The sequence below is a fragment of the Nannobrachium achirus genome, assembly GCF_963921795.1.
Source record: "Nannobrachium achirus genome assembly, chromosome: 23".
NCBI classification, from domain to species: domain Eukaryota; kingdom Metazoa; phylum Chordata; class Actinopteri; order Myctophiformes; family Myctophidae; genus Nannobrachium; species Nannobrachium achirus.
The window spans coordinates 45,649,683-45,661,745 of NC_137830.1; the positions used below are offsets into that span (position 1 = coordinate 45,649,683).

General features: G+C 41.6%; 1 protein-coding gene across 2 annotated transcripts in view; it reads left to right on the top strand.

The window, feature by feature from the left end:
- Positions 1-2,079: 2,079 nt before the first annotated feature.
- The window catches only part of rerg (RAS-like, estrogen-regulated, growth inhibitor), a gene marked incomplete at both ends in the record, with an annotated part of 41,366 nt that continues 31,382 nt past the window's right edge, over positions 2,080-12,063 (top strand). For both annotated transcript variants that reach the window (XM_080754087.1, XM_080754088.1), the window contains one exon: positions 2,080-2,140. In XM_080754087.1, coding sequence (XP_080610213.1) covers positions 2,080-2,140 — 61 coding nt within the window. The remainder of the gene's footprint in view (positions 2,141-12,063) is intronic.

Sequence of the window (12,063 nt, forward strand, 5' to 3'; positions counted from 1 at the left end):
TGGCCGTGTGTGTGGGTATGTCTCCGTGTCTGTCTGTCTGTAGCCTGTCAGTACCTTTTTTGACCACACATGTTAAGGGAGGGGCGCTGTTGTTCAGGCCAGACCAGACACACACACACACACACACACACACACACGCACACACACACACACACAGGGGGGAAGGGGGGGGGGGGGGGGGGGGGGAACCACCGCTCAGTTCACACGGGTGTGATTTTACTGTGTAGCTCACTCGTTCTCTTTTGGTCTTCAGTGCCTCGGTCTCTTTCTCTTGCTCGCCCATCTCCTCTCTCAGCCCTCCTCCTTCCTCTATCCCCTCCTCCCCTCTCCCCCTTCCAGCATCTCCTCCAGTGATGTAAAGTAAATGAGTAGATTTACTTAAGTATTGTACTGTATTGTAATTTTTATGTACTTGAGCATTAGCAATTAAATTAATTTCCAATACTTTTACTTCTACTCCACTACATCTCAGATCCAAATATTGTACTTTTACTCCACTATAAGTATTTGAAAACTTTAGTTACTAGTTACTTTGCAGATATGAGTGATTATATTATAAAAAATATACGAATCTACTTTAGCCCTATTTTATACCTAGGTTATTTGAAAATAGCCGATCTACAAGCTCAAAACGTCGCATCGTGACGCATTGTGAGCTTGAAGATCTGCTATTTTCAAACATTTGGTACTTTTACTTTTGGTACTTTGAGTATAGTTTGATTCGTACTTTTACTCAAGTACATTTTGAATTCTGGACTCTCCCTCAGCTTCCTTCCCTTTCTCCTCCATCCCTCTCTCCCTCAGCCTCCTCCATCCCTCTCTCTCCCTCTCACTACTTTAGAGAGGCAGAGTTCATTAGAGGTTCATAGAGCTTTGAATCTGAGCCAATATGAGCTTCCAAAACCACTTGTTATCTTCAAAGATAGAAGAGCAGTGGAGATGTTATTGTCTATCACCCACTACCTTATCACACTCAAGATGATAATGATTTCAGGCTAGAAAAAAGCAAAGTTACAGAGTGCTTTGTTTTTGACCGATATTAAACACAAAATGATATGCTGTTCCAATTCAGTCCTAAACATGTAGCTTGTCATACAGCTACGTCTTTAAAGTACTGTCATTTCTGTATATATTAATGAATTGGGTAAGTGATTTTTTTGGTTAAAATAAGTGTTAAATAGTTCTATATTCTGATCAACATGAGTATTGCTATATAGAGTGTTTGTTCAGTAACAGGAGACTATCTTTCTCCAGCTCTTTAGTAAAAAGAAAATACATGTTCAGGTTATGATACCAATTGTATCCAATCAGGGTAGAGAACTCAGACAGGATACAGAATGAACAAGATAAATGGGCACTCTGTTCTGATTGACTGAAAGTTTGCAACCCACCTAAAAATATTTTCTGTTTATTAACTAGCTGGAGAGACAGGGAGACTCCTGTTACTGATACTCTGATTACTATCAGAATGTAGGGCTTTAACCTTTTAACAAAAAACAAAAACAAATTAGCTTTATTGGCATGAGAAAACATACATTGCCAAAGCAAGTGTCAAAATATAATAGAAACAGTTGAAAATGGGGAACATATATATATACAGTTGGAGGGGATATATATATATATATATATATATACAGGGTATAAAGCTTTTAGAACAAATAGCAGCATGTATTTTTTCTCAATACGGAATAGCAGCTCTGTTTATACTGTATGTGCAGTAGGTGTAGACATCAATCAATGGTGTGGTCCTTAGGGTGGTTGTATTCCAGTCTCTAGCCTTCTTTTATCACAACAATATCACTTGGCCCTTTAAAGCTTCAACATGCACAAAACTGCTAGACACCAAACACCCGTTAATTGAACTGTGCGAGGATGCAAATGGACCCAAACCCTGAGGATTGTACTGTGTGCCCACAGCAGCAGCTCTTTGCCTGATGGTCTCTTGCGTGTTTGTCCCCAGACGACGTCTCCTCCTTTTTGGACAGACTGGCTGAGGATGGGCTGTTGATCGCTGAACAGCCCCAGGACCTGTCAACACTGTGACTGGCTCGCTGAGCACCGGTGGATTCCGCTGCTGTCATGGCAAAGAGCGCAGAGGTGAAGCTGGCTGTTTTTGGCAGAGCGGGGGTCGGCAAATCAGGTAGGAATTGAAATACTTGTGTATTTTCCGTTGAGCTAGGATCATCCTCATCTAGGTGCGCATTCTTCCATAGGGTACAGCAGAGCGTATAAAAGCTTAGCCTCATCTGGCACCAAGTATGTTATCTTCAGTAGCTAACAAGATAACATGGAACATATGTTTCTCAGTGACCGCAAATCAAGACGGATTGCTCTCCATGGCAATCAGCTGGGCTGAAAAACATGGAGAGGAATCTCCTTCACATTTAAGAGGTCCATTATTTTAATACCTGCGGAGGTCAAAGCAGGGACTGGACTCGAGACTGTAAGAAGATACCAGAGGAATTCATGATAATCCACAGTTCGAGAGAGATTACTCATAAAGCATGCCAGCAACCTGGGTGATATCATCGGGTTGGCCAATGATCCGTGGGCTGGAGGTTCAAATCCTGGCTCCTCCTGTCAACATGTCAAAGTGTCCTTGGGCAAGACACTGAACCCCACATTGCCCCCAATGAGTTGGTTGGTGAAAGCTTGCCACCATTGGTGTGTGAATGTGGGAAGTGAGGACGCTGGCGTTGAATAAAAATGAAATTCATTATTGTCATAGATCATACCCATCTGATACTTTTAGGCAGAGCCATTAGACTTGAGACTTAAAGTTATACTATGTAACTTTTTTTATAAAACAAATCTTAAAGTTGTCCTAACTATTAAATCGCTAAAGTTTTAGAACACCCACTCCGTTAATTTCAGCCCCTAAAGCCTTCTGTAAATATGTTTTCTATGATCCTGGCCGGGGTCCGGATTTCGCGGCAAAATTACTTCATCTGCATCATCTGTATACGTTGTGTATACGTTGGCCAATCACATCGCGGATCATACACACATGATACACTACCGGCCAATCACAGCATGTCTTGCCGTCTCTTCAGGAAGTGGCCTCCCTCAGCAACAGTGTTTACAATGGTGAAGGATTCTTGCCTCTTAAGCTGGCCATACACTAACAGATAATCGGGCCCGACTGAATCGGGTAGAATTAAACACTACAGGATCATTTTTTCAGATTATTTTACCAGATAATCTAAACGGGCTCAGACTAGCCGTTTTGAACAGTCGGGCGCTCCGCACGCTACAGGATTCTATTCAGATTGAGTCGGGCTCGCACACAGCAATAATACATAATATAATGAATACACGATGCCACGGGGGCTGTTCTGAGAGCTGTGCTTTGTAACACCCACGCACACGCACATACAAACACATGACGTTATCCACTGACTCAACACACAACACCGCCTCACGCAACGAAAAAAAAAAAAGCTTCAATATGGAAGTTGTGTCCTATTTTGACGATATGAGTTCACTTTGACACGTTTCATGTACATCCAGCTCTGACATCCCCTCTCTCCTGCGCTAAAGTGCAGCTCCGTCCTTCTCATGGTGCCTGATTTATGATTAGTCGTAGCGCACCCAGAACAAGATCTCCAAGACCAAACTGTGTCTGTCCCGTGCCACGTTGTAAGCTTGTAGATCAGGATGGGCGTGTACTTCTTTGACTCCTAGAGATGGGATTTATGGTCCTTTGAAGTGAACCGGATCTCTGGGATCCGTTCCTTTCAAAGAGCCGTTCAAAAGACTGGCTCATTAGTTACTTTGTAGATTTTGATTATAATTACAAATAACTTCAACCCTATACATTTATTTCTGCCATATATAGGTAGGCCTACATACCTGCCATTTGTTGCATTGTGAGCATGTAGATCGGCTATTTTCAAAAGATTTTTCTACATTTTATTCATTGGAAAATCTGTGAAACAGGACATTCTGCCTACTTTCTACTATTGGTGGTACTCTGTAGGCTACATTACTTAAATGTTGAATGATACCAATACGTTTGTACTTTTACTCAAGTATATTAACATTCCAAAAACCTCTACTTGTGGCAGAGTATTTCCACATTGATTGCAGTAGGCTATTTTCCCACCACTGTTCATTAGAAAGGAACGGCTCCCTACTGCAAACCGGATCCCATCGTTCTTTTCATAGAGCCGTTCAAAATACTCGATTCGTTCGCGAACGCCCCTCCTACTTGCAAGGGATGTGTGCTGGTCGCGGTCTTTATTCTGTTTGTTTGATATGCGCTGCCGTTGAGTTTTAATTTAAATCCCAATCATTCATGATACAACCTGATGGACGGACGGACGCTATGAAAAGTGTGTCTGTGTGCGGGCGCGTGTGTGTGTGTGTGTGTGTGTGTGTGTGTGTGTGTGTGTGTGTGTGTGTGTGTGTGTGAGTGAGTGAGAGGCAGAGGGAGAGGTGGAGAGAAAAAAAAAGAGATGGATCTGTCACTCAGTCATACGTATGCTCAGAGACTTGCGTCTATCAGCGGCTGCTGTAACTATTATATCTCAGTCCCCTGCTGCCCTTCCAGTCTTCCAGACCAGTATTGATCCAGGAAAATATCAAACATGTTTGAAAAGAGTCGGGCTACCCCCGATCGTCCTCCGAGCCACTCGGCTGGGCTCCGAGTGGATCTGTGAGACCTCACGCTAGACGACGTTCATGCCCGATTGTCGGGCCCGTTTCAGTCGGTGGCAGCCCGATTGTCGGGGGGGTAATTAAATAGCCCGATTATCGGCTAGTGTGCGGCCAGCTTTACTCCCCAAATCCTGGTCAGAAAATTACGTTCTACCCCTCTACGGATTCGTGTGTGTGTGTGTGTGTGTGTGTGTGTGTGTGTGTGTGTGTGTGTGTGTGTGTGTGTGTGTGTGTGTGTGTGTGTGTGTGTGTGTGTGTGTGTGTGTGAAATATTAATTGAATTTTATACTGCAAATTCATTCAAATGATATTGAATGTTGATAGACAAAAATGGGCATCTATGCAAATTCATTCAAATTATATTGAATGAAAATGGGCATCTAAAGGGCAGCTGATTGTTTAATTTCTACTTTCCTTTTAATTCTGTTTTTACTTTTTTATTTGACTGTTTGACTTTGGCTACTACATAATCTATTTTATGCAGACTATTACTGTCAGGATGTGAGACAGGAGACAGGACCCAAGTGCAGAAACGAATGAGACAGAGGCAGAACGGTCTAAATTCACGAATATTTAATAATAAACATGGAACACAAAGGAGCACACTGGGAAACTGAACTAAACTGGGAAAACTAAACTAATGACAAAATAGAATCAGGAACAATCAGGACAATACTCACACATGACAATAACTAATAATCTGGCAAGGAGCAAACACAAACACAGGATTTAAATAGACTCTGGACTAACTGACACAGGTGAACTCAAAAACAAATCAACACAGGGACAGGGATTGGCAGGGAGACTAACAGGACACAGGTGGAGATAACTGACAATCACTAGTAGGTAAGACAAGACAGGAAATAACCAGTAAGACTCCCTAATCGGGAGCACAAATATCACAACCTCCACCTCTCACAATCTCTTTTATGCCCATATATGGAGATCCCTAACATAATCCCTTTCATGCCCATATATGGAGATCCCTAACAGAATCCCTTTTATGCCCATATATGGAGATCCCTAACAGCATCCCTTTTATGCCCATATATGGAGATCACTAACAGCTAACAGAATCCCTTTTATGCCCATATATGGAGATCCCTAACAGAATCCCTTTTATGCCCATATATGGAGATCCCTAACAGAATCCCTTTTATGCCCATATATGGAGATCCCTAACAGAATCCCTTTTATGCCCATATATGGAGATCCCTAACAGAATCCCTTTTATGCCCAGTTGGTTGCTAGGGTAAAAAAACATGGTTGCTATGGTAAACAGTTGGTTGCTAGGGTAAACAGTTGGTTGCTAGGGTAAAACCATGGTTGCTAAGGTGGTTGCTAACGTACACTAACAGACCAGCAACAACAGACTGTTGCCACAGCAACGTACACAAAGGTTTGTGTACACATGTGGTGTGATGTCATACTGAAGATATATGACATCACACCGTACACAAACAAAGGTGTGACGGACGGACGGACGGACGGACGGACGGACGGACGGCCGGTGGAGGTTTTCATAGTAAACTGCTCCCTGACGGTCGCAATAAACAGGCAAAAAACAGGAAACACTAGGTGAAAGCTACAAAATAAAGGTACAACAAAATAAAACATGACATTTCCTGACAATTACATGATTAATCTAATTAGCCCGATGACATGTACAGTTACAGTACGAGTAATATTAGCTTTCTACCACATTCTCGCTATATAGCATATATCACAGATATGTAGAGGGTATGCCTATTAGTCAACAAACAAGTGGTTCTCAAATCTAGGGGCAGCACGGTGGCTTGTGGGACTTTTTGTTCATACCTGACCCTTTTGTAGTTTTGTTTCTACTGTGTGAGCTCGCCTGCTGACAGAACAGCATGAAGCAGAAGCAGCATTGCATACATGGCGTACAGTCAGTGAGCACATGATGAACATGCACGCACAGCTGCAGATGGACTGATACAAGAAAATGTTACCCAGTCATGCCCACCCGCGTAGTCTCTACTACATCCACACACAGCTAGCAGCAAGGGTTGTCGGTGGTCAAGAATGAAATGAATAAATGTCTCAAGTGTTTATTAGATTCTGTCAGAAACATTCAGGGCTAGTCGAAAAACATTCCTAGCTAAAGCCGCCCGAAGGCCAATGTTGACGATGCCACTGGAGAAAACTTAAATCAGATTTGACTTGGTAAAACCCCAGACCAATAGCTTAAAAAACATACAAAAACCCACTTATGTATCACTGGTCTACCGCAGTTTAACCTACTGTACAGGCTGGGCACTGCCATACTGGCATGGACCTTTAATGATGGGAATGGGAATACATACATTTATTACATTGTATTTTCATTTTCTCGTAAATTAAGGCCCTATACCTACTGTACTTCATCATAAAAGACTTTCGCACAAAAGTAGTGAAAATAGCCGATCTACAAGCTCACAATGCGCCGTGATGCAACACGTTGTGAGCTTGTAGATTGCCTGGTATCTTCACTAATCTTTATTAAATAATGAAAAAGGATCGGTTTTGAGCTGAGGGACACAGTGAAGAATAAGATACCCGAATTTTGGTCTCCGGTGCTGGCAATGACAGGTCACAACTAGAGGAAGGAGTCAGTGTGGATAGTATGTGATACAGTCACACCATGGATGGAGATTAGGTTCATTCTATTAATATGTAACAGTTTAATGATTAGATACCAGGATAATTTCACCATATATGAATCAACCAGGTAAATATCACCATCATTTACATACCAGGTTAATATCACTGTTTCCATACCAGAATAACATCGCCATAGATTACATACACTCTCAAGGGAAATCACTATATTTTACATACCAGATTAACATCACTATATTACATGTGACGTTAACTCACTATTACATACCACCAGTTCAACATCACCATAGATTATCTAAGAAATATATAACGATTTAACTTAATATGTAAGGATTACATATCAAGTTAAATCGCTATATATTTATAAGATACCATTTGAACATAACTAGAGAAGACCTACTGGAGACTGTAATTTCCTCTATGACGTCATTTCCTCTGCAATATGCATAAACCTAATCTATGTACACATACAGAATATACCTCTTCTCCCGAGTTGAGAGACTCTTCACTAAACGTAATCATATTTTTCCATCATTATTTGCAAACCATCAGCATCACATTCACGTTCCAGATGCAATGTTTCCGTCTCGATCTGGGCATGGTTTTTGTGTCTAGTGGGGATATGATATTAATGGAGTTTTATTTTTGTTGGAGAACAGGAGCATAGCGGTGCAATAGTAGTAGCACTGAGAGCATGCACAACCAGAGTCTGTTTTGTGTTTTGCGGGGCCGCTGAGACCAAGCACAGGGGAAACATTTACTGTCATAATCAGGGTAATTGTCTTGGAGAGGGAGAGGACTCACGGGGTGACTTGGCCGGAGGATGAGACCACGGTAGGGTTTGCGAGGCTGGTTTTGATTGTTTGACCTCCTCTCACACCGAGCCATCCTGGGCAATAAAGAACAGCGTGTATTGACTTGAATGTTGCCTTTCCATTATTGTTCAGGCTTACAGCTTATTGGCACAGCAGAGAGATACTTGAAATGGCAAAAAAAAAATAGCTTTTTTCCTTCCTTTCCCCTACGCACACTTACACGCATGCACACATACAGAACCAGCAGATACATACATCACAGACTATGTTTGTTTTTCGGAAGACATGATTTTGGTAGCTGATGAAAGGCTTTCCGTAAAAAGGGCCTTCTATGATAGCTTCCGAATCCTCACACATCCTTTACCTCCCCTTCTCCGACAGCAGACAAAAGATAATAATGAAGGCATGTACATGCCCAGTGCTCGCCAGCAGAAATACAGCCTGCACAAGACTATGAATCAGCTTAATGCAAGTGTCTGGCTCAAGAGCCATGTAAACAGTCATTCAGAGCAGGGCAGTGCAAGACGAATAAAATCCCAGTAGAAAATAAATACACCCCGTCCGGCGATGAATGGACACTGATCAGCTTTCGGGTGCTTTTAGGACACATATGGGACACAAATATAAATAAACATCCACCAGGATGCCCTACGAGATCCAATTATCTTAATGTGATGCACCACTGAATTTACCCAAAGCACAAAGCAACCTTTCCACAGGAGGGAGTGCAGTATGATGTAATCATAGTGAACTTTTATAGTTCAGTTTAATAGATATGAAATGCTGCTTTTTAGGACTAGAATTATTGAATGCTTTAACCAGTGAAAAATAGCAGATATGTAGATCTGCTATTTTTGAAAAAGTCGTGAAAATGTGTGCAAATCTTTGAATATATGTATTTTTAAAGCGAACGTTTGTAACTCAAATTTTGCTTCTGGGTGGTCCCTGGAACTAGATATTTTGAGATGGGGGTCCGTGGCCAAATACATATCATTTTGGGGGTCCTTCACATGAAAAGGTTTGAGAACCTCTGACATAGTGGTCTCTCAAGAACAGACTAACTGAGCTCCATTTAAGTGAAAAGGACCTTTTCTTTGATGATGGCTATACAGATTGCTGACAAAAAACCTTAGAAGGATTCAAAAGACACTTATAGAATCAGGTCAAAATTCTAATGTTCACGATTTAAAAAAAATAGCAGCTGTGAGCTTGTATATCTGCTATTTTTCAGTAGTTAAAGCATAAAATAATAATACACCATAATGTGTACCCGTTATGAATGGCTTAATCCAAAATAATAGAACATCTCCTTTGAATGAACTAAGAAACTTACAGCACTTGTAAGTTCCTAAAAGATGGAATAACATCTCATTAGAGTGAAAGCAGTCTGCTACAACTAGGGATGCGAAGATATACCGGTACGGATCGTAATCGCGATACAAACGTCCGCGATACGGTTGAATCGGTTCATTCAGTGTGTACCGGTACAATAGACGGCCGAAATCGTGATGGATCGTACCGTGAGTGTCTGGATCGGTAAATTCCGCGATTGTATCGGTTCTTCCATATAGTATTTCATTCTATCCTGTGTTTCCGAGGCGCCATGAATGCACCATCATCAGCCGTTCAACCCCCTCCCCAAAAGCCAGTCTTTAACGCGAGCTGCGACTCGGACAGACGAACAGCATCTGCACTCTGCATGCAGGCAACCAGGGAGACAGACAGACAGTGCAGCGAAATGCGAGTGAATCAACACGGACGAACTAGCAGCCCCACGGGTTAAAAAGATGCAAGATTAGTAGTACAGTACTTAGCTTTATAACATCCAAGTCAGCTGCGCTGATTGTTGTCACAGAGTAGCACAGGCTGATCGAGTGATATGTAATCAACAGCCGTTTCTTAGCAAATCTCCGACGGACAATTGATTGAGATCATCTTCTGCGCTATATTAACTGCACAGTGCACACACACAACAATGTTGCTGGGTGTTGTAGGACTACTGCTTGCGTTTAAAACAAAGTATTTGTCACTGTTATACAACTTTCCTGTTGATGCAAGCAACTCTCTCACTTTCTCTGCTGTTGGTTCTGCTCTGGGAAAGAAGCCTAATTTATACATCGCAGTACAAGGGTGTCGCACCTAAAATAGCAGACCTACAAGCTCACAATGCGTCGTGGATGCGACGCGCTGTGAGCTTGTAGGTCTGTTTTAAAACATTTTGGCTATAAAAATTGCATAATCCTGGATTAAATATAATATAATATAATATAATATAATATAATATAATATAATATAATATAATAATACAAACCAGGGAGGGACTTTATTGTTTTTCAGGTCAAGGACCCCTTAGCTCAGACAGAGATCAAGCAGGGACCCTCGCTGTAGGCTAGGCATTATAGCCTACTGTATCACACAAATATTTGGCAGGCCCCCTGTAATAACCCTGGATTGGGGTCCCTGACCCCCAGTTGAAGACATATAGGCCTACTAATAATGACATAGGCCTTCTATATGATTAGTTATCAAACAATTCTACAATAGCCAGCAGCTTTGTGTTCTCCCAGAATACTACAGGCCTATGTTGGGTTGTTAGACAGAGCCTAGTACTACAGTGAAACAATAAATTGCCTTGAATTTAAATTTCATACATTTTTAGTCGCTATGTTTTGTACATTTTGGGATTTGGGCTTGAATCGTGGTGAATCGTGAATCGTATCGCATCGTATCGGGAACAGGGGTGGATCGCAATGTATCGTATCGGCAGGATTTCAATGTATCGCAATTATATCGTATCGCTGGCAGTGTATCGAGGTCCGTATCGTATCGCCTCAGTGGTCGAGATTCACATCCCTAGCTACAACCATTAGGGGCTACTTGGTGGTACATGAAACAGGGTTTCATGTACAACAAAAAGATGGAACTAGAAGGCACACTTCCAAAGTTGTAGTTATGGTGCAACTCCCAAATGAATGCTTTATGGATGCGTTATACAGTATGTCAGGGATTTGAACTCCCGGAGAGTAATGGTATATGTAATTAATTAGCCCTGACGTGCATGAGTATTTTGCGTCAAATTCCATCCAGCTCCTCCTAGATCCAAAACAGACAGAACAATTAATGGGATGGTGAGGCATTAATTGACATCACTGCAGCTGGCACAACTGTGGCCTTTGACAGTGCAGCTGAGCAGTGGTGCAAAGTAACTAAGTACATTTACTTAAGTACAATTTTGAGTAACTTTTACCTCACTGGAGTATTTCCAATTTCCAGTACTTTTACTTCTACTCCACCACTATCTCGAACTTGAGTTACTAATTACTTTGTAGATTTTGATTATTATTACAAAACACACTAACCACTTCAGTCCTATATATATTTTGGCCATTTGAAAATAGCAGATCTACAAGCTCACAATGCATTGCGATGCAACACATTGTGAGCTTGTAGATATATTTTCTAAAGATTTTTATACATTTGACAATTTGAAATGAGACACTCCCGCATAATGAGCACTTTTACTTTTGGTGCTCCAAGTACATTTTGAATACTTTTGTACTTTTACGCAAGTAAATCTTGAATTCTGGACTTTTACTTGCAAGAGAGTACTTATACATTGCAGTATTGATACTTTAACTCTTTTACTGCTTCGGACGTTCCCGTTCGCCCCAATTTTCAACCCAGCTCGTTGCCTATACGGCTCGTTCTTTTTACCTTGTCTGATGACTGTAAGCTGATGAGGGGTCGCGCCGCCGTGTACAGTAAAAACATCTCCTGTAACGCTGCTCTCAAAAATCCACCGCACATTAGCAATATTGGAGTCCCAAATCACTTCCTGTCTGTTTTCTGTGGATCTGATCAAGAAAATGCATTTCTATGCTCTGAATGTATAGCAAGCGGAGCGGCCCAATTCACATGAATTCTTTGCATAAGGCTGCCCTATGCCGCCAGTTTGGCTAAAGTACAC